The sequence below is a fragment of the Coregonus clupeaformis genome, unplaced genomic scaffold (genome assembly GCF_020615455.1).
Source record: "Coregonus clupeaformis isolate EN_2021a unplaced genomic scaffold, ASM2061545v1 scaf0080, whole genome shotgun sequence".
NCBI classification, from domain to species: domain Eukaryota; kingdom Metazoa; phylum Chordata; class Actinopteri; order Salmoniformes; family Salmonidae; genus Coregonus; species Coregonus clupeaformis.
This window is the reverse complement of record NW_025533535.1, coordinates 487,555-511,302: the sequence shown is the minus strand read 5'-3', so window position 1 is coordinate 511,302 and position 23,748 is coordinate 487,555. Positions and strand designations below refer to the sequence as shown.

Genomic DNA, 23,748 nt, shown 5'->3' with positions numbered 1-23,748 from the left:
CCCTATAAGAGGGGATGCCTCCCCTCAATCAGCCTCCCGAGATATTTTTCTTCAGCGAGACTAGAGAGGGTCGGCAGGGCCTTAAGTCCTATGGGGCTCCGCTCCACTCATAGAACTGGAGTTACACTCCTGTAACTAATCGTTCTATATCGTGGAGCTCTGCTCCTAGTGGTTTAAGGCGGAGCGTAGCGCTCCAAAATGTACTCCCTGCCGAGCCTAACACTTCCCATCGAAACGAGAAAGTCAGGCCTAGCAATGGCTGTAACCGAGTCCCGCAGTACTGCAACTAAAAACCCCTACGGGCGTCACAATATACCGCGTCATCGGTTAAAGACCCGCCCCACCTAGTCCAATGGCAATGCCAATGACTAGTGGGCAGATCACCAGAATAGAAGCCATACTAATCTGTACTAGCAGATAGATGTGCCTCAATATCCTGTGAAAACACTACCGACCACTAATGGAATGACACCAAGTGTCACTCTACATTGTAAATGCGGTAGACCGCCTCACTCACTCAATGGAATCCCAGAGATTAGTGGGCAGGAACAAAAACATGAGTCATACTAACTGAACAAGCAGATAGATGACCTCACATTCTGTTAATCAACGCATGCCTCTACTGTACTGACCCTGTCAGTCAGGATTCATGCCACAAAATATGTTTTCCTATCCAAAGCGGACCTGATGGAAACCCTGTCCATAGTCCTGCTTTTCCCTCTCTTCCTAGCTCAAGATCTCCCTTCAGCTATGTTGAGTACAGACCGAGCCAAAGAGTTAGAAAACACATCTGTCAAAAAACATGTCTTCCTAACCAAAGCGGACCTGATGGAAACCTGTGTCCACAGTCCTGCTTCTCCTCTCTTTCTTGCTCAAGATCTCCCTTCAGCCACGCTGAGTACAGATCGAGCCAGAGAATTAGAAGACATATCTAAGAGATAGAAACGGATAAATGGAGACGGCGTCGACCAGGATGCTGCTCTACAGATATCCTCTACTCCTGTTCCTCTGAAAAGGGCAGTAGAAGCCGCTACTCCACGAGTGGAGTGAGCTCTGATACCCTGAGGCAATTGCCGCCCCGCTGCCTCATAAGCTGTCTCAATGCCTTCACAAAGCCAATGAGACAACCTCAATTTTGAAAGTGGTCTACCTAGTGCAGCCGCACCGTGACACACAAACAACTGAGGCGATGACCTAATCGCTGCTGTGCGCTCGACGTAACACGCCAAAGCGCGTACCGGGCACAGAGCGATGGAGCTTTTCCTCACTCCTCTCTCTATGAGGAGGAGGAGAAAAAAGCCCACAGCTCCACGGTCTGTGACCTATATGAACTCTTAATAACCTTCGGCACAAATGCCGGGTTAGGACGTAACACTGCTCTGCTCAGGTCACCATTGATGGCCAAGCAGTCAGGTCTCGTCGAAAGAGCACACAAATCACTGACCCGCTTAGCTGTAGTCAAAGCGAGCAACAGTGCTGTCTTTATAGACAGCATCTTGAGGGGTATTTGATTCAATGGCTCGAACGGCGACTTACATAGCGCCCGAGTACCAAAGCCAAATCCCACTGAGGAAGCGTGACTCTAGGTGTTGGCCTAAGTCGCCGCGTTCCTAATAGGAAGCGTTTCACTAGAGGGTGGCTAAAGACATTGTCTCTGCCAAAACCCTCATGACAAGCTGAAATCGCTGCTGCAAACACTCTAATCGTGGCAGGCGATTTTTTCTTATCAAACATGAGCTGTAGAAAAGAGAGAATACTCTCCACCTGACAGCTCATGGGGTCTACACCTTGTGTGACACACCATCGTGAAAACACGTTCCATCTACTGGCATACATCTTAGAAGTGGAACTGGCACGTGAACCCTGTATGGTCCTGATCACTGCATCAGATAACCCACGGCGCTCTAGCCTGTCCCTCTCAGCATCCAGGCCTTCAGTGGTTGGCCGATTATGGGCAATTTCCCTATCGTGCCAGCCGCCTGAGACAACGCGTCCCGTCGACGTGGAATTGGCCAAGGTGGCGCAATCAACATCTGACTCATCTCCGCAAACCAAGGAGCCCCCGGGCGATCGGGCGCTATCAGTATCACTGACAACCCCCCTGACCTCACCCTGGCTAGCAGTGGGAGAATGCAGGACAGCGGAGGGAATGCATACAGGAGAACTCTCGGCCACGGTTGGTGCGCAAAGGCGTCCCTTCCCAGTGGCGGTTCGTCCTGTTCCCTCATAGAGAACCACAGAGGACATTGCGCGTTCACGCTTGACGCGAATAGGTCCACCTCGGCTCTCCCGAATTGTTCCCAAATCTGGAGAACAATGTCTGGATGCAGACACCACTCGTCGTCTCGAGGACCCCCTCTTGACATGAGGTCTGCTCCTACGTTCAAGTAGCCCGGAATGTGTGCTGCTCTCAATGAGCGAAGCTGCTCGTGAGCCCACAGCCACAATTCCTCTGCCGCCCGATGGAGAGCAGGAGACCTGACTCCTCCCTGGCGATTTATGTGGGCTACTGTGGTCCGGTTGTCTGACCAGACCAGCACATCGCGACCCCGAAGGGTAGACGCGAAGTGGGTCAGAACCAGTCTAACAGTTTCCAACTCCAGGAGGTTGATGTGACGACCTGATTGAGGCCACACACCTCCTATCGCTTGTGTCTGACATGTCCCTCCCCATCCCGTCAGGGACGCATCCGTGAATACTGGGATGTGAGAGGACACCTTTCCTATCGGGACTCCGTGCGTGAGAACGCGCGAGTTTCTCCAATAGTTTAGGTCTGCACTGAGCGAGAGGGGAACCACCACCAACCGATGACGTTGACGCAATGGGTCTAGTCTTAGTTGGGCGAACCATCGCTGCATCCTGCGCATATGCAGGAGTCCCAGCGGAACCACAGAGTGGGCTGACGACATGACACCCAAAAGTGACATGATCGACAGCGCCGTCACCGTGTGATTCGGACGACACTTCCTTAGGGCTAGCAACAAGGCTACCCTTCGGGGGTCCGAGATTCGGGCCCTCATCCTAAAAGTGTCTAGCTGTATCCCCAGGTAGACAATCTGATGAGTGGGCCAGGGTGCGCTCTTTTTCCAATTCACAGCAAACCCCAGACTTGTGAGATGCATCACTCTGTGTTGTGTGAGTGATCGCCAGCTCTGCTGACGGGGCGAGAACCAGTAGGTCGTCCAGGTAGGCTAGTAGCCGTATTCCCTGACGACGCAACGGTTCCAATGCCGCCTCCACACACTTGGAAAATGTGCGAGGTGCCAGGGCGTACCCAAATGGCATCCTCGTGTATTCGTACGCCACCCCTTGAAAGGCGAACCGCAGAAACTTCCTGTGACGCGGCTGAACCGGCACATGAAAGTACGCGTCCTTTAGGTCTATGCTCGTACAAAAGTCCCCTCTCTGGACACATTCCAGCAGACGTTTTGTCGTTAGCATTCGGAAGGGCCGTTTGGTTATGCTCTCGTTGAGAATGCGTAAATCCAAAATCGGCCTCACTCCCCCGTCTTTTTGGGCACTAGGAAATAAGGCAAATATAGCCCTTTGTTCCTTTGCTCCCCGGGGAACTACTGTCACCGCCTCCTTCGCCAAAAGTTCCGTAATCTCTGTCATCAGAGCGGCCACTTTGTCTGGCGTTTTCATCACCCGTCTCCACCACTCCCTGAACGGGGGTGGGGTCCGGTGGAATTGGAGAGCATAACCCTTCTGCAACGTCTGTTCTAGCCAGCGTGAGAGGGTGCAGCTTCTTCGCCACTGCCAGCAATGCAGAGAAAGCGGCTGGGCGCGAAGCTGTGGTGCATCCAGTAGGAAGGACCTGTATTCCTCTATGGCCCCTTACCGCCACTGTTCCCCAACATTGAAGTGGTGGAACAGCCCAAGGTGGGCCTCCCGTGAAAGGGAGAGGAACTATCGATGCGTTCTGAGAAAGAAAGAGGAGTAGGGACGTCGGTTAAACCCGTAACCGTCGTATTCCTGCCCTCCTTGAACGCATCGCGGGTCTGAATTGCGCTGACCGAGGCCACAGCCTGCGGCAGGGCACCATCCCCAGCAAGCAATTGCGTCATCTTAGGTGACTGCAATTCGCTATCAGAGCCCTTCACTACAGTACTCCTAGAAGTCTGTAGTATGAGGTCTCTATGATGTAAAACAAGGCAGCTCCTTGATACCTTCTTGACTTTCACCTTCTGTGTGTGTTCAACACTGCACCCCTGGTGGGTTGATTCACGCTCAGTGTGGTGAGTACTGGCTCGTTCTGTCAGGGGAGCTGATACTTTGGTTATACCCATAACGCTAGTAATCCTGCCCTCCGTGAACGTAGCATGGGTCTGAATCGCTTTAACCGAGACCTTGGTCTGCGATAATGCGCCGTCCCCAGATAGCTGCTGTGTTACAATGCCTGGGGGTGCCGATACTCTGGGCACCTTGGTGACCGCGGTAATCGGGCCCTCCGTGAACGCAGCATGGATCTGGCTCGTACTAGTGGAGACCTTAGTCTGTGCTAGTGCGCCATCCCCAAATAGCGGCTGCGTCCTCATGTCAGAATCTGACCGGGACTGCTGCCTTCTATGTAAAGCACTTCTTATACGTGAAGTGTGATGTGACGACCTGATTGAGGTCTTCTGGATACCTACTCTTAGTGCCTGTTCAGCAACGCACCCTCGGTGGGCTGAACGGTTCTTAGAGTGGTAAGGAAGAGAGGGTGAGATTTGAACGCTCTCGGACGTATTATGGAAAAGAGGCTCTTTTTTGACAAAGTCAGGTGGAGCCAACTCTTTATTAAACACATCAACAAAGGCATTAACATCAACACCCATCCCTTCAACCGAAGGGTGGGGGGGAACAGTGGGCACGTTCGACACCATCGATGCGTCCTCCATCCTCTCCCCCGCGTCCCCGTCACGTACGCCTCCTTTTGCCTCCCTTGGAGGGCCAGGTCGGCGTCCTCGTCACCTCCCTCGCCGGCTGTAGTGGGGCTACCGTAGCTGCTGGGAGGGCCGGGCCCGTTCCCTTGCTGCTCGTGGCCGCCGGATGACGCCGATTACGCCGCCTCGTCGTAGACCCCGGTCTACTTAGAGGGGCGGAGGTAGATGGCCTTTGGGGAGGAGGGGGGCCGAGTCGTCCTGCCAACGGCAGGTGCTTGGCCAACTGCTTCTTCTCCTCCTCCAACTTAGAGAAACGCTCCGTCGCCTCTTTGACTGCGACCCCAAAGAGGCCGTCGTCAGAGAGGGGGGCGTTCAAGAGAGACGTCCTGTCTGCCTCTTTCATGGATGTCAATGACAACCAGAGGTGTCGTTCCCCGACCACCGAAGTGGCCATGGATCTCCCCGCGCAGACTGCGGACGCCTGTGTCAGGTGGAGTATGGCGCCAGAAATTCTGGACGCCTCCTCCACCTCCTCCGGTGCCATCTCTGTCTTACCCGTGGTTAAACGGGACAGAGAGACCGCCAAGAGGGCAATGTTGTTAGCTGCTGCTACAGCTTGGGCTCCCAACCCAAAAGACTTCTCTAACAGCTGTGCTGTGAGTCGGTCCTTCTGGGATGGCAACGTGGCCTTCTTGGAAGAGGGCCAAGGGCTCGAACCCGGTATGAGATACGCCGCCATGGCGCTCTCTAACCTGGGGATTCCCTGACCCTGAAACCTTCCTTCCACTCTCGTGAATGGGAGATACGCTTTTACAGGCGAACGCGCCGCTAAAGGTGCCTCCCACAAGCCCTCAACGTACCTAGCCAAAAAAGGCATGGCAGGAGCCACTGGCTCTGCCGCCTTACTTGGCCTGGAATAAGGACCGCCCTCCATCATATCAACCTCCGGTGCGGAGGGAAGAGGGGGCAGCCTTATTACCAGCCGTTGAGCAGCTCTCTCAATGAGACCCGGAAAGTCCGATCTCAGAGAGGCTGCAGCGAAAGAGAGAGCTTCTGATCTCTAAGAGCTCGTATCCCCTTCGCTATAGGGACTACAAGCCCTCTCGCTCTCCAAAGGAAAGGGGGGCTTGAAAGTATGAGGGACGGGGTCCGACTGTTCCATTGGAATGCCAGACCCTTCCTCAAAGTCCCTATCTTCCCCCAAGTCTGCGCCGTCGGACGACGCCTCTGAAGCAGAGGCTAGTATCGACAGCACATCCTCAAGGGGGATGTCCTCCCTGAAAAACGCCCAACGCTGCTTCCTCTCCTTTAAAGAAAGGAGGGCGCAGGAGGCGCAATTGGGACTGCAGACGCCTTCCTTGGCATGCTGGGATCCCAAACACACGAAACATAGGTCGTGGTGGTCACCGGCCGCCATGGAAGTGCATCTGCACTGAGCTCTGAAAAGAGCTTTTGGGGGGTGGAAAATCTCCCCGGTGTGCTCATTTAGACGACGTTGATGACTGGAATATCAACGGCGTTTTCGTCCTGAGTCTTCGTGCTTCGTCTCTTCTTGGCTCTTCAGTCTAGTCATCCAGTCGCTGAAGAAAAAGGGAGGCTGATTGAGGGGAGGCATCCCCTCTTATAGGGACACCTGTACTCCTATTGGCTGTAGGTGTGTGCATAATTTTGTCTCAGGCTGCTGCTGCCGTAGGGCAGAGGGTAAACCACTAGGAGCAGAGCTCCCCTATGGGGCGGAGCTCCACGATATAGAACTGCCAAGAGAGGGCAGCCCACCAAAACTCACGGACCAGGCAAGGAGGGCATTAATCAGAGGCGCAACAAAGAGACCAAATATAATCCTGAAGGAGCTGCAAAGCTCCACAGCGGATATTGGAGTATCTGTCCATAGGACCACTTTAAGCCGTACACTCCACAGAGCTGGGCTTTACGGAAGAGTGACCAGAAAAAAGCCATTAATTAAAGAAAAAAATAAGCAAACACGTTTGGTGTTCGCCAAAAGCCATTTTGGAGACTCCCCAAACATATGGAAGAAGGTACTCTGGTCAGATGAGACTAAAATTGAGCTTTTGGCCATCAAGGAAAACGTTATGTCTGCCGCAAACCCAACACCTCTCATCCCCCCAAGAACGCCATCCCCACAGTTAAGCATGGTGGTGGCAGCATCATGCTGTGGGGATGTTTTGCATCGGCAGGGACTGGGAAACTGGTCAGAATTGAAGGAATGGCACTAAATACAGGGCAATTCTTGAGAGAAACCTGTTTCAGTCTTCCAGAGATTTGAGACTGGGACGTAGGTTCACCTTCTAGCAGGACAATGACCCTAAGCATACTGCTAAAGCAACACTCGAGTGGTTTAAGGGGAAACATTTACATTTCTTGGAATGGCCTAGTCAAAGGCCAGACCTCAATCCAATTGAGAATCTGTGGTATGACTTAAAAGATTGCTGTACACCAGCGGAACCCATCAACTTGAAGGAGCTGGAGCAGTTTTGCCTTGAAGAATGGGCAAAAATCCCAGTGGCTAGATGTGCCAAGCTTATCCAGCCATATCCACCAACAAGCTTTCAGCAAGAAAAAGGTCCAACTAAGGATGGGAGGAAGGAAGGCTGCGTTTTCAGAGTATTGGAACAGGGCCTGCTGGTGTCTGTACCTGTGTGATGTCCTCGATCTCCTGCTCTCTCTGTCTGAGCTGGCCCTGTAGTCTGATCAGCTCTCCCTCCGTCTCACTCTGTCTCTTCTTCATTTCCTGCTGTTTCTCCAAGGCGGACCTCTCAGAGCGCTCCAACTCTCTCAGCTCAGCCTCGTACTTCTCCCTCACACGCTTCACACTGAGAGAGACACACAGAAACAGTATATCAAGCTCCAGGGTGAAGTTTCCCCTAAGTACAGATCTAGGATCAGCTTTCCTTTCCATAATCCTAACCTTAACCATTAGTAGGGGAAATGCAAAGCTGACCCAAGATCAGCGTCTAGACCGTATATCAACACTGTATATCAACATGTAGACATGTAGTATGTTCAGGCAAATTAGTAACCATATGCGTATTTATACATGCAAAATATACACATCATCCTTGCAGCACTTGCAAACACACGAAGCAGACTCACAGACATGGACATAGACAGGGACACACGTCACATTTAATGGTGAGATGACTAACCGATTGTCAGCGGCCCGGTCACATTCGTCGCGGGCCCCGCTCGTCTCCTCCTCCAGCCTCTGAATAGCCAGCTCGATCTCTTTGTCCCGCCCCCGACGCACTTCCTCCTTCAGCTCGCGCTCTCGACTCAACAACCATGCTTCCTGTAGACAGACAGACACACACACACACACACACACACGGTTAAACCCCGATGTCAGAATACAGACAATCCACTGACAACAGCAGCAGGGCATGCGCAGGTCAATGTGAAACTGAGGTTGCTCGCATGACTTTGTGACCATTAGTTTCTCTGACTGCTGCAGTAAAGTTCCTCTGCCATCCTTCCTGCCTGTCTCCATATGTCCTTTGTCCTGTAGGTCATAGTATTCACATGACATTTAAGAGGGGAGCGAAGAAGTGGGAGGTGGGCAGATGGGAAGGAGATGGTGGTGGTGGGGGTTGGAGAGGAGGAGATCGCTTTCAGATCGCTCAGAGAACTGGAACTGTGCCATCGACTGACTCCCAAACACAATGAAAAATCCCCCTTTAAAAAGGCCCATGGAAAAACCTGTGGGGGTGCATGCTAGTGGCCTTCACAGGTCCAAAAAGTTGGACCCGTCATGAAATGGACCTGGGGCTTTCCCATCTGGACAAGGTATGCATAAATAAAAATGTTAAATATAAGAGACCCGTTCCGAACGGACCGAGGACAACTAGACCCGTTGCGTATAGACCTGGTCGGATCCAGACCTGGTCCGATCCGAGTGAGGGAAGCAGCAGATTATTTTTTCGGCTACTTTATTAACCGGAGCTGATAAAGCACAATGGAGAGGAGGTAGAGAGAAGTGACGCTCTAGCAGGAGAGACAGCAACCAACCAAGACGACTCGCGCTATAGTAGACTAATAGCTGCCATAACTTGGTTATTTATCATCCAATATGATTACATAGTACCGGTCTTGACTGAATCAAACCGGGAGAAGCTAGTTAAGCTAGCTAATTAGCTAGGCTAATTGAGGCTGCATGTGCTTTCTCGTCCTACACAGTTACAAACAACTCCATTCAGCATATAAACAAGCTCTGATGCTGCCGATTGTCATTAGTAGCCTGCCAAACTTGCTAACTGCCTGGTCCTCAGCACTCTATTGTCCCTCTAATCACTGACATCAATGCAAATGTTCCGAAAATGTGTTGCGCAACATTTCTATAGGTTATGCAATTGCGTGAGAAAACAGAGTGATGGCCTCTATTAAAAAGAGGAGGATCCCATCAGCTTTCTATAGGCTAGGCCTGCTATATTGATTTCCCAACTTTCCTAATATTAAGCACATTGCTTCTCTTTACAACAGGATGGCATGAAAATGAACCACAGGAATAGCGTTCTTCAGTCGCTATTTAAGTGCATAGATGACATGTATTTTTTCCCGCTGCCCCGGTTTCGATACAGGTGCATGAATCATGATAATGGTCCATTCTAAATCAAAACAAATTTCACACATATATTATTATTTAGTATATGTAAAGACAAGATTAAATCAAGAATAGTCTGATGGGTGACAATATTAGCCTATCACTTGTGGATGATATATTTGCTGCGGGAAATTCGAGGCATTATCAAGTGCTTGTCAAATTGTGAATGAGAGACTGATGAAGTGTGTACAGCCTGCACAAAAAAACAACAAAGCAGAGCTCATCATGCAGCCTTACACACAAAACATATAGCCCAACGTTTGTATCACAAATAACTCTAAATTAAACATATAGGAGTACCCGTTTCTTTGTTAACCGTTCAACACAGAATAGCCGCATGTGCGCACGCCCTCAAATACTTTGTGGAGAAAATATCCTTTCTATTTTATTCAGCTATGTTCAATTGTATTCTTCATACTATAAAATAATATAAAATATTGCCATGGAATTCTAAGCAAATCTTGTCTGCTAAATGAAGTAATGTAGCCCACAGCCATATGGTATAGCCAGATCAGGGCCTACCATAAGGACAACTCAGAGTATGCTATTCTGTTCTTCTGAAACAGACTACATTTTCTTCATATCATGTTTATATAGACCTGTCTAAAATGAATAATGGCTTTATTGTGATGGATTTATTAGACTTTTTAAAATGTAGATGTTCCAAAAGGTCTGCATCAGTGGCTTGTAGGCTATGCGTGGAAGCCAGGAGATGCTAAATGTGTTTATGTTTATTAACGGTCAATTACTGTGAGACCGGCAGTTATTTGCTTGACAATCACCGGCTGCCAAAATGTAATGACTGCCACAGCCCTAGTATGGACATAACAGCTTGGGCTGTTCGGTTGTTAGGACGCTGTTAGGACACTGGCCAAGTTGGCCAATGCAGTGCTGAGTGTGTAGTGGTCTGCCACACTGCACCATAGCAGTGCTAGGAGAGGGGGAGTGCATGTAGCTAGCGTGCTTAACAAGCAAATAGGGAGGGAGAGGGGACAACCACACTGACATGGACAAACAGTGTTCACGCATGCACACACACACCTCCTTCTTCATGTAGTTCTCCTCCCAGGTCTGTTTCTCGATCTCCAGGCGTTCTCTGAGGGCCTTTATCTCCACCTAGACAGACAAGAAACAAAGTTACTAACAGACCAGACAACAGAACACAACCCATGTTAGCCAGTCAGAGTGTCTGTAGGCCAGTCTCGATGGTCCTTTGCAGCTCAGTTGGTAGAGCATGGCTCTTGAAACGCCAAGATTGTTGGTTCGATTCCCACCGCGACCAGCTGTACAAAAAAGTATGCACGCCTGGCTATAAGTCGCGTTGGATAAAAGTATCTGCTAAATGGCATTTTTCAGCAATAATACATGAAGCCATGTGTTTTGAAATTGGTATCATGGCTGTGATGTGGTCATTGCTTTTATAAAAAGGGTTACAAGCATTAAAAAGCAAAACTCTTTCCCAAACCATAAATGTTTCAACAAAACGTGATGCTACATTCACTAACACTGGTCGATTCATGATTTCGACTGGCTGAGAAAAGCTGCCGGTCTGCTTCGTCCCAACTCCCTCATTACTATGGGACACATTAGAAATCGAATTTCAATATTCCAACAATGTTGCAAAAGTTGGAGATAATGTCTAGATGTTTTTATAGTCGAGATCAAGTTTATAAATTGCATGGCTGGGCAGTGGATCTGTAAAAGTAGTAGTAGTTGTAGTAGCAGTGTGTTGCTAGGTAACGACGGCACTTTTTATGAATGTACTGGCCATGTGTATGTTGTCTAGTATACAATGGGCAGGATAGGCTCTAACAATGGGAATTCCAAACCACCTGTTGTATAATAATATATATATTATGGTAGGGACGGGTACCGTCCATTACCTGGTGTCTCCTCTCCTGCTCCTCCCTGCTCTTCTCCAGCTCTTCTCTCAGAGCTCTCCCTGCCAGGGAGCTGTTATCCTCCAGATGCTTCCTCAGGTCCTCTAGCTCAGCACGCTGCCTGCAGGGTGGTGATAGAGGACATTCACTTTAGAGATGCTCCACTGATACTTGACACACACTATTCAAACAGTAGGCATTACATTACTAGTAAACTCTCGTGGACAGATGTACGTAACATAGGATGGTATCGTTACGTCTGTCAACAGACTGTGGGATGTGACAACTAACGAGGAACTTTGTATCGGTACGCAGATGTTTGTCACTGATCATTTGGACAAATCACAATTTCGCAGGTGTTCCCATCTTTCGAGTTTGTCCCATACTTTGGCTGAGACTTTCCGTTTAAGGGGATGGAGACTTCGCTACTATCGTTTCTCATAAATCTGCCCCCAGAACCTAATCGAGCATTTTACGCAATTACGGTTTTTGAGATTACATTACTACACACATCATCATATGATAGCCTAAGTACTGTATGATTCTAATGTACTAGATGCTGTACAGTAAAGTCAAATACAGGCCATGTCATCAGTCTAACTGTACACACCAGTGTCCACAGCGACTGAAGTGTTAGGCCTAGACATACAGAGATGACAACATTGGGTGTCAGCCTCTATCTATATGACCTTTGACCTCACCTGGCAGCCAGCTGGTTGAGTCTCTCCTTCTCCTCAGACACCTCCTTGTAGAGCCGCCTCCTCTGCTGCTGTAGAGACATCTCCTCCTCCGCTAGCTGCTTCTCAAACCTGACCAGGAACACACACACAGTTAAACATCTCTAACCCTGTGGCCTAGGGTGGTCTACTCTGCTGCCATGGCAGCAGCTAATGGGGATCCATAATAAATACAAATACTCTAGCGGTCTAGGCTGCTGCCTCCGGTGCACTATACCGCTGCAGCAAGGGTTAGAATCCTGCACACTGCTAACACAGCACACTCTCCATCCTCTCTTTCACCACTATCTGTCTATCCAATAAACATACAAAGACTTAAGACATCTCTAACCCTAACCCTCTGCTTCTCAAAACTGATATGCACTGTATGTGTGTTCCTTCGGGAAGTATTCAGACCCATTGACTTTTTCCACATTTTGTTACAGCCTTATTCTAAAATTGATTAAATAAATGTTTTTCCTCAATCTACACACAATACCCTATAATGACAAAGCGAAAACAGGTTCAGCATGTATTACAAATAAAAAACAGAAATACCTTATTTACATAAGTATTCAGACCCTTTGCTATGAGACTCGAAATTGAGCTCAGGTGCATCCTGTTTCCATTGATCGTCCCTGAGATGTTTCTACAAATTGATTGGAGTCCAACTGTGGTAAAATTGATTGTACATGATTTGGAAAGGCACACACCTGTCTATATAAGGTCTCACAGTGAGGTCGAAGGAATTGTTCGTAGAGCACCGAGACAGGATTATGTCGACGCACAGATTTGGGGAAGGGTACCAAAAAATTTCTGCAGCATTGAAGGTCCCCAAGAACACAGTGGCCTCCATCATTCTTAAATGGAAGAAGTTTGGAACCGCCAAGACTCCTCCTAGAGCTGGCCGCCTTGCCAAACTGAGCAATCAGGGAGAAGGGTCTTGGTCAGGGAGGTGACCAAGAACCCAATGGTCACTGACAGAGCTCCAGAGTTCCTCTGTGGAGATGGGAGAACCTTCCAGAAGGACAACCATCTCTGCAGCACTCCACCAATCAGGCCTTTATGGTGGAGTGGCCAGACAGAAGCCACTCCTCAGTAAAAGGCACATGACAGCCCGCTTGGAGTTTGCCAAAAGGCACCTAAAGGACTCTCAGACCATGAGAAACAAGATTCTCTGGTCTGATGAAACCAAGAATGAACTCTTTGGCCTGAATGCCAAGCATCACCTCTGGAGGAAACCTGGCACCATCCCTACGGTGAAGCATGGTGGTGGCAGCATCATGCAGTGGGGATGTTTTTCAGCGGCAGGGACTGGGAGACTAATCAGGATCGAGGGAAAGATGAACGGAGCAAAGTACAGAGAGATCCTTGATGAAAACCTGCTCCAGAGCGCTCAGGACCTCAGACTGGGGCGAAGGTTCACCTTCCGACAGGACAACGACCCTAAGCACACAGCCAAGACAACGCAGGAGAGGCTTCGGGACAATTCTCTGAATGTCCTTGAGTGGCCCAGCCAGAGCCCGGACTTCAACCCGATCAAACATCTCTGGGGAGACCTGAAAATAGCTGTGCAGCGACGCACCCCATCCAACCTGACAGAGCTTGAGAGGATCTGCAGGTGTGCCAAGCTTGTAGCGTCATACCCAAGAAGACTTGAGGCTGTTATCGCTGCCAAATGTGCTTCAACAAAGTACTGAGTAAAGGGTCTGAATACTTATGTAAATGTGATATTTAAGTTTAGAATTATTTATACATTTGCTAACATTTATAAAAACCAGTTTTTTCTTTGTCATTATGGGGTATTGTTTGTAGATTGATGAGGGGAAAAAACGATTTAATCCATTCTAGAATAAGACTGTAATGTAACAAAATGTGGAAAAAGTCAAGGGGTCTGAATACTTTCCGAATGCACTGTACGTAAGGGTGAGTCAGCTTTGCCAAACACAATGTACATAAGTAATGTGATATCGCTAACAACTGACAAAGATATCTCACACCAGGGAAAATCCACTTTTTTCAGCTGAAAGATGATGTCCAGAGCTTACCCGTGATGTTGCACAACGATTTAAGTCAATAAGTCATTGTTTTAGTGAACAGGGAAATCCGAAGTTTTCTGCATCTATGCCAAGCGTTTCCTGATAAAAGTATGTACATTTCGAGCCAACTATACGTGTCTTGCGAGGGCTGGCTTTAGTTAATTTGGAACCACTTACAAAACATGTACTGTACATGTGTTGGCTTATTACTTCCCGTTTACAACCTGGTGCTACGGATTACTTCTGTCTGTAATGCACTTAGATCGATCTGGAGATGTTGGATGGGCTGACGGTAAAACGGTGAGTAAGAAAAAAGCTAAATATTATTCTGATGAGCTACCGCCATTCACTTGGCTATAGTAAGCAGCCTGGCAAGGCACACATTAGCCGAATGACTTATCAGGGGCTAACGTCACCTAGCTAACATTAGCTGGATAGCTAGCGACATCAAAAGTGGATGAAGACATGGATAGGTGAAATGTCAACACAGCTGCAACACGGTAGCGTTACAGTAGCAGCAAGTGTAGTCCTATGGGACACTAACAAGTGAGCTAGCTATAGTATAGGTAACTGTGCGGTGAAGCAAATCCATATGTAGTAGCAAATTTCATTTATAGCTCAGTGAGTAAATCACTCCTTTACCAGTACTAATGTAACTGCACCGTTCTTCAGATCATTAGTTTATCAGAGAAACAGCTGAATGCTAGCATAGTTACAGGTACTCTTATGCTTGAAACAACTTTGGAACCAATTATTCACAGTTGCTAAGTTACATTACATTTACATTTTAGTCATTTAGCAGACGCTCTTATCCAGAGCGACTTACAGTTAGTGAGTGCATACATTTTACCTGGCTAGCTAGCTTTATTGGCCCAGGGAGTAGGTTAACTAGCCTCGTAGGTAAAACTCCAGTAAACTCAGTATTAATCTATGATCATTAAATCCCGTTACAAAAAGATAGGGGGAGAGTGGATGGTCCTTCGCCTTGTCGTAGCTACCGTTAAATGTGCTGTGCTCCGTAGCGATTAGCTAAGCTAACCTGACCCTGGCTGTTTGGTTTGTTTACAAACTGCGGAGTGTGGGCTGTGCCAGAGACAGTACGGGCTGTGCACACGGAGGAAGTTGGAGATGTGCCAGAGCCATAGTCGGTGTTTGGAGGGTGGAACTAAACAAGCATTTCTGCACTAGGACAGGAATTAGGTTGAAATAGTTGTGGCAACTTCCTCTGGAGGGGGCCTTTAACCAATGATACACTCCAATAGGGTTGTGATGGTCATGGAATTTCGGATGGTGGAAATTGACCAGCCAAATGACTGCAGTCACCGTAATAACCGTTCAAATAGAAAAAAAAATAGTTTTTTTTAAACACATTTTCTCCTCTCCTCTGCTCCTGACTGCATGTGCTGCAATATAAATATAATGAAGAGAACGGGCATCCCCATTCAGGTCAATGATGGCATAATGGGTGGAATGGCAGCAGAGAGGAAGAGGCAAAGCGAGAGGCCTCCATACAAAATATGTCCACGAAGTGAGGAATTTTTGTATGGAGGTCAATGAGTGTCGAATTTAGGCAACAAAAAATGTAATTGCTAATTTGCCACGCAAGGCTTATTTAATCGAATTGAAGTTTTGTAATGGTTAGGTTTGTGGGCTCGCCTGATGGCGTTACCGGATTTGAAAATGGGGTCACAAGCTAGCGTCCCAAATGGCACCCTATTCCGTATATAGTGCACTACTTTTGATTAGAGCCCTGTTGGCCTTTTGTCAAAAGTAGTGCACTATATAGGAAATAGGGTGCCATTTGGGATGCAAACACTGCCTTCCTGGCTCTTTCATTGTTAGTCCGTCCTTGAACCTTATCACTAGAGCGCTGGCAGCGTGACCACGTCACACAGGATGTGTGGGAAAGAACAGACTAGTGGAAACAAGGCCATCTGTACAATGCGCGCACACGCACACACAGAAAGCCATCTCTACACCACACATACTCTAATGCATTCAGCTTCTGAAAGACAACCACATTGGTTAACTATCTACAGGGGTGGTTTGGTGATTCAAATAGCCTTCATTTCTTATAAAGCTAGTTCCTGTCCATTATTTTGGGTTTCCTGTCTTGCATTTACAATGTTATCGTAGTGTGAGTGTGTGTGAGGCCGCGTGCGTGCATGTATGGTGTGCAAACAAACCTCTGCTTGGCCAGTTCCCTCTCTCTCTGACACTGCTCGTCCCGGTCTCTCTCCAGCTGTTGTCGTAGCTCTTCACTCTGGCGAACGTAGCGTTGGGCTGCCCTCTCGTCTGCCTGCAGCAGCTCAGCCTCGTGAAGGACCCGCAGCTTTTTCAGCTCCTGCTTGTGTTTACAGATCAGCTTCTGGATCTCTGGCTCCAGACCTGGCACAAAGAGAAGAAGAATGAAAAGAGGAGAGAGAGCGAGAGCGAGAGCGAGAGCGAGAGCGAGAGAGAGAGAGAGAGACATCACCAGTTAACACAGAAATAAACACAGCAGAATTGTTACACTGCAAACAAAGTAATTACTGTAATGGTGAAGAGATCACTTTTTTATTTTAGAAGTGAAATTAAGTTCACCCTAGACACTGAACTTGGGACAGTTTCAGGTATTTTTCTCCCTAATAGGATTTAGTTGAGGTTAGCGTACGGTAAGCAGATCATAGATCCTGCCTTCGAGGCAGCTTCAACGGAGGCCCTTCGAGAACGCTTTAACTGAAGCAACAGAGGCCCTTCGATGAAGCTTCAACAGAGGCCCTTCGAGGCAGCTTCAACAGAGGCCCTTCGAGGCAGCTTCAACAGAGGCCCTTCGAGGCAGCTTCAACTGAGGCCCTTCGAGGCAGCTTCAACTGAGGCCCTTCGAGGCAGCTTCAACTGAGGCCCTTCGAGGCAGCTTCAACTGAGGCCCTTCGAGGCAGCTTCAACTGAGGCCCTTCGAGGCAGCTTCAACTGAGGCCCTTCGAGGCAGCTTCAACTGAGGCCCTTCGAGGCAGCTTCAACTGAGGCCCTTCGAGGCAGCTTCAACTGAGGCCCTTCGAGGCAGCTTCAACTGAGGCCCTTCGAGGCAGCTTCAACTGAGGCCCTTCGAGGCAGCTTCAACTGAGGCCCTTCGAGGCAGCTTCAACGGAGGCCCTTCGAGGCAGCTTCAACGGAGGCCCTTCGAGGCAGCTTCAACGGAGGCCCTTCGAGGCAGCTTCAACGGAGGCCCTTCGAGGCAGCTTCAACGGAGGCCCTCCTCTCACCTTTCACAGTGATCTCTTTTATCTTCTTGGTCTTCTCGTCGATCCACTTCTCCCTGCGGACCTTCTCTGTGACACTCATCAACTCTTTCAGCTTCTTGATCTCCTGAGGATGAAGAGGGGCAGGTTAGAGGTTAGAGTTCAGGTTAAATGCCAAAGGTCAATCTTCCTTTGGAGAGAAGTTACTACAGTGACTGGGAGGGACACTGTAGCGACACCATCTCTGTGACATCTTCCATGAAAAAAGGTGCCTCAATGAAACATCAAGGGTAATTTCTGTTGGCCAAAGATTAGGCTACATCTCATGTGACCAAGAATAGATTGGTGATGAGAGTGTAGTGATCATAAACATACATATATTCATATTAAAATGTTTATATACATAATTGGTGGTGATATGCAAACAGGAATGGTTTGTGAGGCTACATTGCACAAGAGGGAAATGGTATGAAAGAATAGGGTTTAAGTGTTTTAGACTGAAGACAGACAAGGGCTGAGAGAACACATACTGTAGGGTTAGTCAGCTGCCTAGGACAGGGGTTTAAAAACTGTTACAACACCAAGTCTACAGACAGACAGACCGTACCAGAATAGACTCGCATGCATATAGACAGTCCTGACAGGAGAAAGGAGGACAAATGAACGAATGAAAGAAAGAAAGAAGAGCAAGACGGGAGTGATGAGTGGGTTAGGGAAAAAGGTTACCTCGCACAAGGGACCCAGAATTTGCCACACCTAGAGCCAGAGAAAAATGAGACAGACGGGACAGAGGAGGAAAGGAGAGGAGGAAAGGAGAGGAGGAAAGGAGAGGGAGAAAAAACACAGTGATTAAAAAGCAACAATAGCAGAGGCAAGCAAAGCAGGCAAACACATAATGCCACAAAGAAACAAGGCATAAGCAGAGAGAAGTCGCTAGCAGCAGAAGAGACTGTTAAACCACAAACATAGATAAAACACAGATCCTCATCTCCTCTGCCTCCTCTTAGCCATAGTGGTGGATGGCTCAAGTCTGCATCCTAGTGGTCAGGACAGAGGATGGCAGATGTCAGTCCTGTAAGCAGTGTGCGTGTGTGTGTGTGAGACCCCTTACCAGTTCATGCTGCTCCTGCATCTGGCCGATCTTCTTGGTGTATTTCTGATCCACTAGTTTGAGCTCTCCCACCACTCCCTCACAACGCTCACTCAGAGCCTTCTTATCATCTATTAGCTGCACAAACAGAGAGAGAGAAAATAGAGTGAGATGAGAGATAGAGGCGCTAACGACATTTCAGTTCAAAGGAGGGAGTGATGGCATAGCCTTGGATAAGAGTCTAAGGGGGTCGTGTGTGTGTGTGTGTTTGTACCTGGTCTATAAAGGTGAGGTGTCTCTGGATGGTGGCTTCATACTGCTCCTTCTGCAGAGTGAAGTTCCTGCTCAGTTCCTTCTCTGTCTCCTTCACATGTCTCACTGTCAACTCCCTCTGCTGGGTCTGGGACAGGGAGAGAGGGATGGAGGATGGGCGAGAGAGAGACGGAGAGGGGACAGCTTAGCATGTGAATACTATACACCAGGGATAGGCTTGCAACGCCAGGGTTGTGGGTTCGATTCCCACGGGGGGCCAGTATGAAAAATGTATGCACTCACTAACTGTAAGTCGCTCTGGAAAAGAGCGTCTGCTAAATGACTAAAATGTCAAAAGGCAACAGGTGGCCTGCGATTCAATTTGGCCCCCCAAAGTTGTCTTAGCAAAAACATATATCTATATTTTTGGAACAGATTGAGATGGGGTAAAGATATGACATCTGCAATTGACAACTGTTACCCTGTGAAAAAGAAAACACCACATATGGCTGTGAGATGATCTTGTGTATTGTGTTGTTATTCATGTTCTCACCAGAGCGGACTGCAGCATGTTGACGGTGCGCCTCTTCTCCTCCAGCTCCAACTTCAGTCTCATCATGGAGCCAGTGACCTCAGCAGCCGTGGCCGAGGCTTGCTCTATTCCCGCAAGATCCTCTTCTGACAACATCTAGAGACAGAGAGCGATGGAGACAGAGCCAGAGAGAGAGCTCACACACTGCAACACACACAGTCCAACTCACTAACATCTAACTATTTCAGCAACACATCACCCTTTCAGCTCAAGATCTAACCTTATCTACCTAACCCTATATGGTAGGGTAAATTAAAAGCTCAAGTCACATCTCAAGATTGGAGAGGTGTGTATAATAACAGTCAGATAGGGAGAACAAGCTACCCCTCATTATCAGTATTGAGAGGTTGCTGGTCTAGTTCAGAAATGAAGGCAAGCCCTGCACTAGCAAATCCTTATTTTATCAGCAATGTCGGGATAATGACATTGAGTGAGTCTCCCCGCACCTCTTTGTGTGACCCTGAGGTGACAGATCGAGGTCTCTCCTGTTCAGACTTCTCCATCTCATCAAGGAAGCTCATGATGCTCTGTAGCTTGGCCTCAGAGAGGAGAGCGCCCCCGTCTGGCAGCACAGGGGTATGGACCAGCTGGCCATGACGCTCCAGGTTATCAGTGGTCAGGGAGTTGGAGTCTCCATCCTGAGAGAATAGAAACAGGTTATCAGTGGTCAGGGAGTTGGAGTCTCCATCCTGAGAGAATAGAAACAGGTTATCAGTGGTCAGGGAGTTGGAGTCTCCATCCTGAGAGAATAGAAACAGGTTATCAGTGGTCAGGGAGTTGGAGTCTCCATCCTGAGAGAATAGAAACAGGTTATCAGTGGTCAGGGAGTTGGAGTCTCCATCCTGAGAGAATAGAAGCAGGTTATCAGTGGTCAGGGAGTTGGAGTCTCTGTCCTGAGAGAATACTAATAATAGAAACAGGTTATTAGTGGTCAGGGAGTGGAAGGGAGAGAAATCAAAATATTTACGTGACCGACTGGGGTTTGCACCACTGGGGTTTGAACCACTGGGGTCTCCTACACGTCCCAAGACTGTGTTGGCTCGTAAAAAAATGAAAGGCTAAAAAGGTAGAGTAGACATCAAGTAGTTGAAATCTATTGGATTACAAGGCATTACCAAGAGCTGAGGTGAATCAAGGTGTGAAACAGGACTGGATAGATACAAGTAGCTTCAGATCTGGATAGATAAGGGTAGCTTCAGATCTGGATAGATACAAGTAGCTTCAGATCTGGATAGATACAAGTAGCTTCAGAGAGTGAACAAGGGCAGAGGGAAGGGTACAACTTTGTGGAATGAAGAGAGTAGTGCAGCCTTACCTCGTCTATCCAGGAGTACTTCTCCTTGTGGTAGCTCTTGGGTTCAGAAAGCCTCTCTGGTTCTTCCTCTAGGAGCTTCAGAGTGTCCAGCAGGTCATTCAGGGTGGTCTTAGACTGGGCTCTGCTCGACAGCGCCCCCTGGCGCTGGTCCTCCACACTCACTGACCGCTGCAGAATCTCCTGTTATACAGAGAAGAACAAATACAGCGTCAGGACATGGATGAGATTAAATCATCCTGAACGCACTGGTTTTGTAGACAATATACAGATAATTAAGACAGGTTTAAGAATGAGAAAAAGCATAAACAATGGGAATATTCCAAAGATCAGGTCTCATACTGTTATGGTACATTTATATAGAGGTAGAATCAATTAATCATTGGTTTGTTACCTGTGAGCATTGAGAATCTCTGCGATTGGACAGTGCAGGGGACAGCGCTCTCAGGTTGGTGACATCATCCAGGTCAGTCACAACGTTCACATTGTTAGAGTCTGTAGACAAACAGAGGAAAAACCTGAGGGCAATGTCTGTATGCAACTATATGTGCTTACAGGTCAGGATATGTTAGCTGGCAATGGAGAAAGGAAATGCGGAAGCCAGTTACACTGCACACTAATTTACATTACATCCATGACTGCACTAGGCTTGATGGGGCAAGTTGCCATTAGAGGCCCAGGGAGAGACTGACCTGTGTTCTGGGCCTTGACGTCAGAGCCAGTGGGGGAGATAGGGTTCCTGTTGCAGGGGGATGTGGGGCTCTTGTTGCTGGAGGAGGAGGTGGTGGTCTTGGGGGGTTTCTTACGGCCCACCTTGCCACTGTGTGTCAGGGTCTCCATCTCCTCCTGGGCCAAGGCCTGTACCTCGGCAGCCCTCTGGGCTCTCTTCTGCTGCAGCTCCTGCAACACAGCAGGAGGGGGCGACATTAGGCACGCAGGGCCACAGAGGGAGAGACGGGGGAACTAGGGTGAAGTTGCCCCTAGACGCTGATCTTGGGCCAGCTTAGCATTTTTCCCACTAATGATAAAGGTTAGGGGAAGCTGATCTTAAATCTGTACCATGGGGAAACTTCACCCCGGAGCAGGAACTAGCCTTGTTCCAGATCTGTTTGTGCCATCTTGCCAACTCCTTGTCACTCATTGTCAAGTCAAACATTACAATTCTATCAGTAGTTGGCTAGAGAGTAGGAACAGACCAGCACCCAGGCTATGTGGGAACTGTCTGCAAGGTGTTTTTCTAATCTACTACATTTGTGTCATCAAGACTGAAGCATTTGGCTTTGTGGGGTTAACGCCTTTGGCATTTGTTGGGAAAGGAAAACGTGTGTGAGGGGGGGGGGGGGCAAGAACTTGATGGGGCATCGTGGATACAACAAAAAAAACGAAGGAGCAGCATTTGTTGGGGTTGGGGAACATTTGGGGTTGAAAAGTAAGTGTCTGAAAGACAGAGGACAGAAAGATGTAGTTGAGAGAGTGGGATCTAACAAAGAATAGCCTAGAAACCACTGTGTTATGACTCATGTACGATAAGAGATATCTACTGTAGGAAGTTCAGCTATAGTTCAACTATACATTCAGCCATAATTCATCCTGTATACCTTCGCTGAGGCTGTGTAAATATTCCTCTATAATACCTGAATGGCTGTGACGCGGGCAAGACGAGCCTTCTCCTCACGAATCCTTTTCCTGTCCTCCTCCTTCTTCTGCACCTCTGGAGACTTCCCCTCCTCCGCTCTCTGTTCTCGTTCCTACACAGGGTTAACCCAAAAAGGTTGTGGGTTCAATTCCCGCAGGGATCATATACAGTGCCTTCAGAAATTATTCACACACCTTCAATTTTTCTAAATGTTTTTGTGTTACAGCCTGAATAGAAAATTGATTAAATTGAGATTTTGTGTCACTGATCTACACACAATACCTTATAATGTCAAAGTGGAATTTTGTTTGTAGAAAATGTGAGAAATTAATAAAAAATGTAAAGCTGAAATGTCTTGAGTCAATAAGTATTCAATCCCTTCGTTATGGCAAGCCTAAATAAGTTCAGGAGTAAAAATGTGCTTAACAAATCGCATAATAAAGTTGCATGGACTCATTCTGTGTTCAATAATAGTGGTTAATATGATATTTTTTATAACTACAATCTCTGTACCCCACACATACAATCATCTGTAAGGTCCCTCAGTTGAGCAGTGAATTTCAAGCACAGATTCAACCACAATGACCAGGGAGGTTTTTCAATGCCTCGCAAAGGGCACTGATTGGTAGATGTGTAAAATAAAAAAAAGCAGACGCTAAATATCCCTTTGAGCAGGGTGAAGTTATTAATTAGGCTTTGGATGGTGTATCAATACACCCAGTCACTACAAAGATACAGGCGTTCTTCCTAACTCAGTTGCCGGAGAGGAAGGAAACCGCTCAGGGATTTCACCATGAGGGCAATGGAGACTGTAAAACAGTTACAGAGTTTAATGGCTGTGATAGGAGAAAACTGAGGATGGATCAACATCATTGTAGTTACTCCACAATACTAACCTAAATGACAGAGTGAAAAGAAGAAAGCCTGTACAGGATACAACAATTTCAAAACATGCATCATGTTTGCAACAAGGCACTTAAGTAATACTGCAAAAATTATTGGCTAAGAAATGTACTTTTCGTCCTGAATACAAAGCCTTATGATTGAGGCAAATTCAACACAACACATCACTGAGTACCACTCCTCATATTTTCAAGCACGGTGGTGGCTGCATCATGTTATGGGTATGCTTGTCATCGGCAAGGACTAGGGAGTTTTTGGATAAAAATAAACTGAATACAGCTATAAGCACAATCAAAATCCTAGAGGAAAACCAGGTTCAGTCTGCTTTCCAACAGACACTGGGAGATAAATTCACCTTTCAGCAGGACAATAACCTGCTGAAATCTACACTGGAGTTGCTTACCAAGACGACATTGAATGTTCCCGAGTGGCCTAGTTACAGTTTTGACTTATATTGGCAAGACTTGAAAATGGCTGTCTTGTAATGATCAACAATCAACTTGACAGAGCTTGAATAATTTTTTTAAAGAATAATGGGCAAATGTTGTACAATCCAGGTGTGCAAAGCTCTTAGACATTTCCCAAAAAGATTCACAGCTGTAATCGCTGCCAAAGGTGCTTCTACAA

At 47.8% G+C, this 23,748-nt stretch overlaps 1 protein-coding gene across 2 annotated transcripts in view; it reads right to left on the bottom strand.

Moving 5' to 3' along the window:
• Window positions 1-23,748, bottom strand: part of cep131 (centrosomal protein 131) — a 48,111-nt gene that overhangs the window by 2,805 nt on the left and 21,558 nt on the right. Inside the window, exons 9-24 of one of the 2 annotated variants that reach the window (XM_041889102.2) lie at window positions 22,217-22,330; window positions 21,275-21,482; window positions 20,977-21,077; window positions 20,586-20,765; window positions 19,717-19,908; window positions 19,232-19,366; window positions 18,701-18,826; window positions 18,448-18,564; window positions 18,063-18,092; window positions 17,361-17,463; window positions 16,302-16,503; window positions 12,062-12,169; window positions 11,364-11,481; window positions 10,522-10,596; window positions 8,030-8,172; window positions 7,519-7,696 (exon numbers count right to left, since the gene is read on the bottom strand). In XM_041889102.2, the coding sequence (XP_041745036.1) occupies window positions 7,519-7,696; window positions 8,030-8,172; window positions 10,522-10,596; window positions 11,364-11,481; window positions 12,062-12,169; window positions 16,302-16,503; window positions 17,361-17,463; window positions 18,063-18,092; window positions 18,448-18,564; window positions 18,701-18,826; window positions 19,232-19,366; window positions 19,717-19,908; window positions 20,586-20,765; window positions 20,977-21,077; window positions 21,275-21,482; window positions 22,217-22,330 (2,130 nt within the window). The remainder of the gene's footprint in view (window positions 1-7,518; window positions 7,697-8,029; window positions 8,173-10,521; window positions 10,597-11,363; window positions 11,482-12,061; window positions 12,170-16,301; window positions 16,504-17,360; window positions 17,464-18,062; window positions 18,093-18,447; window positions 18,565-18,700; window positions 18,827-19,231; window positions 19,367-19,716; window positions 19,909-20,585; window positions 20,766-20,976; window positions 21,078-21,274; window positions 21,483-22,216; window positions 22,331-23,748) is intronic. The other variant, XM_041889109.2, reaches the window with a different exon arrangement.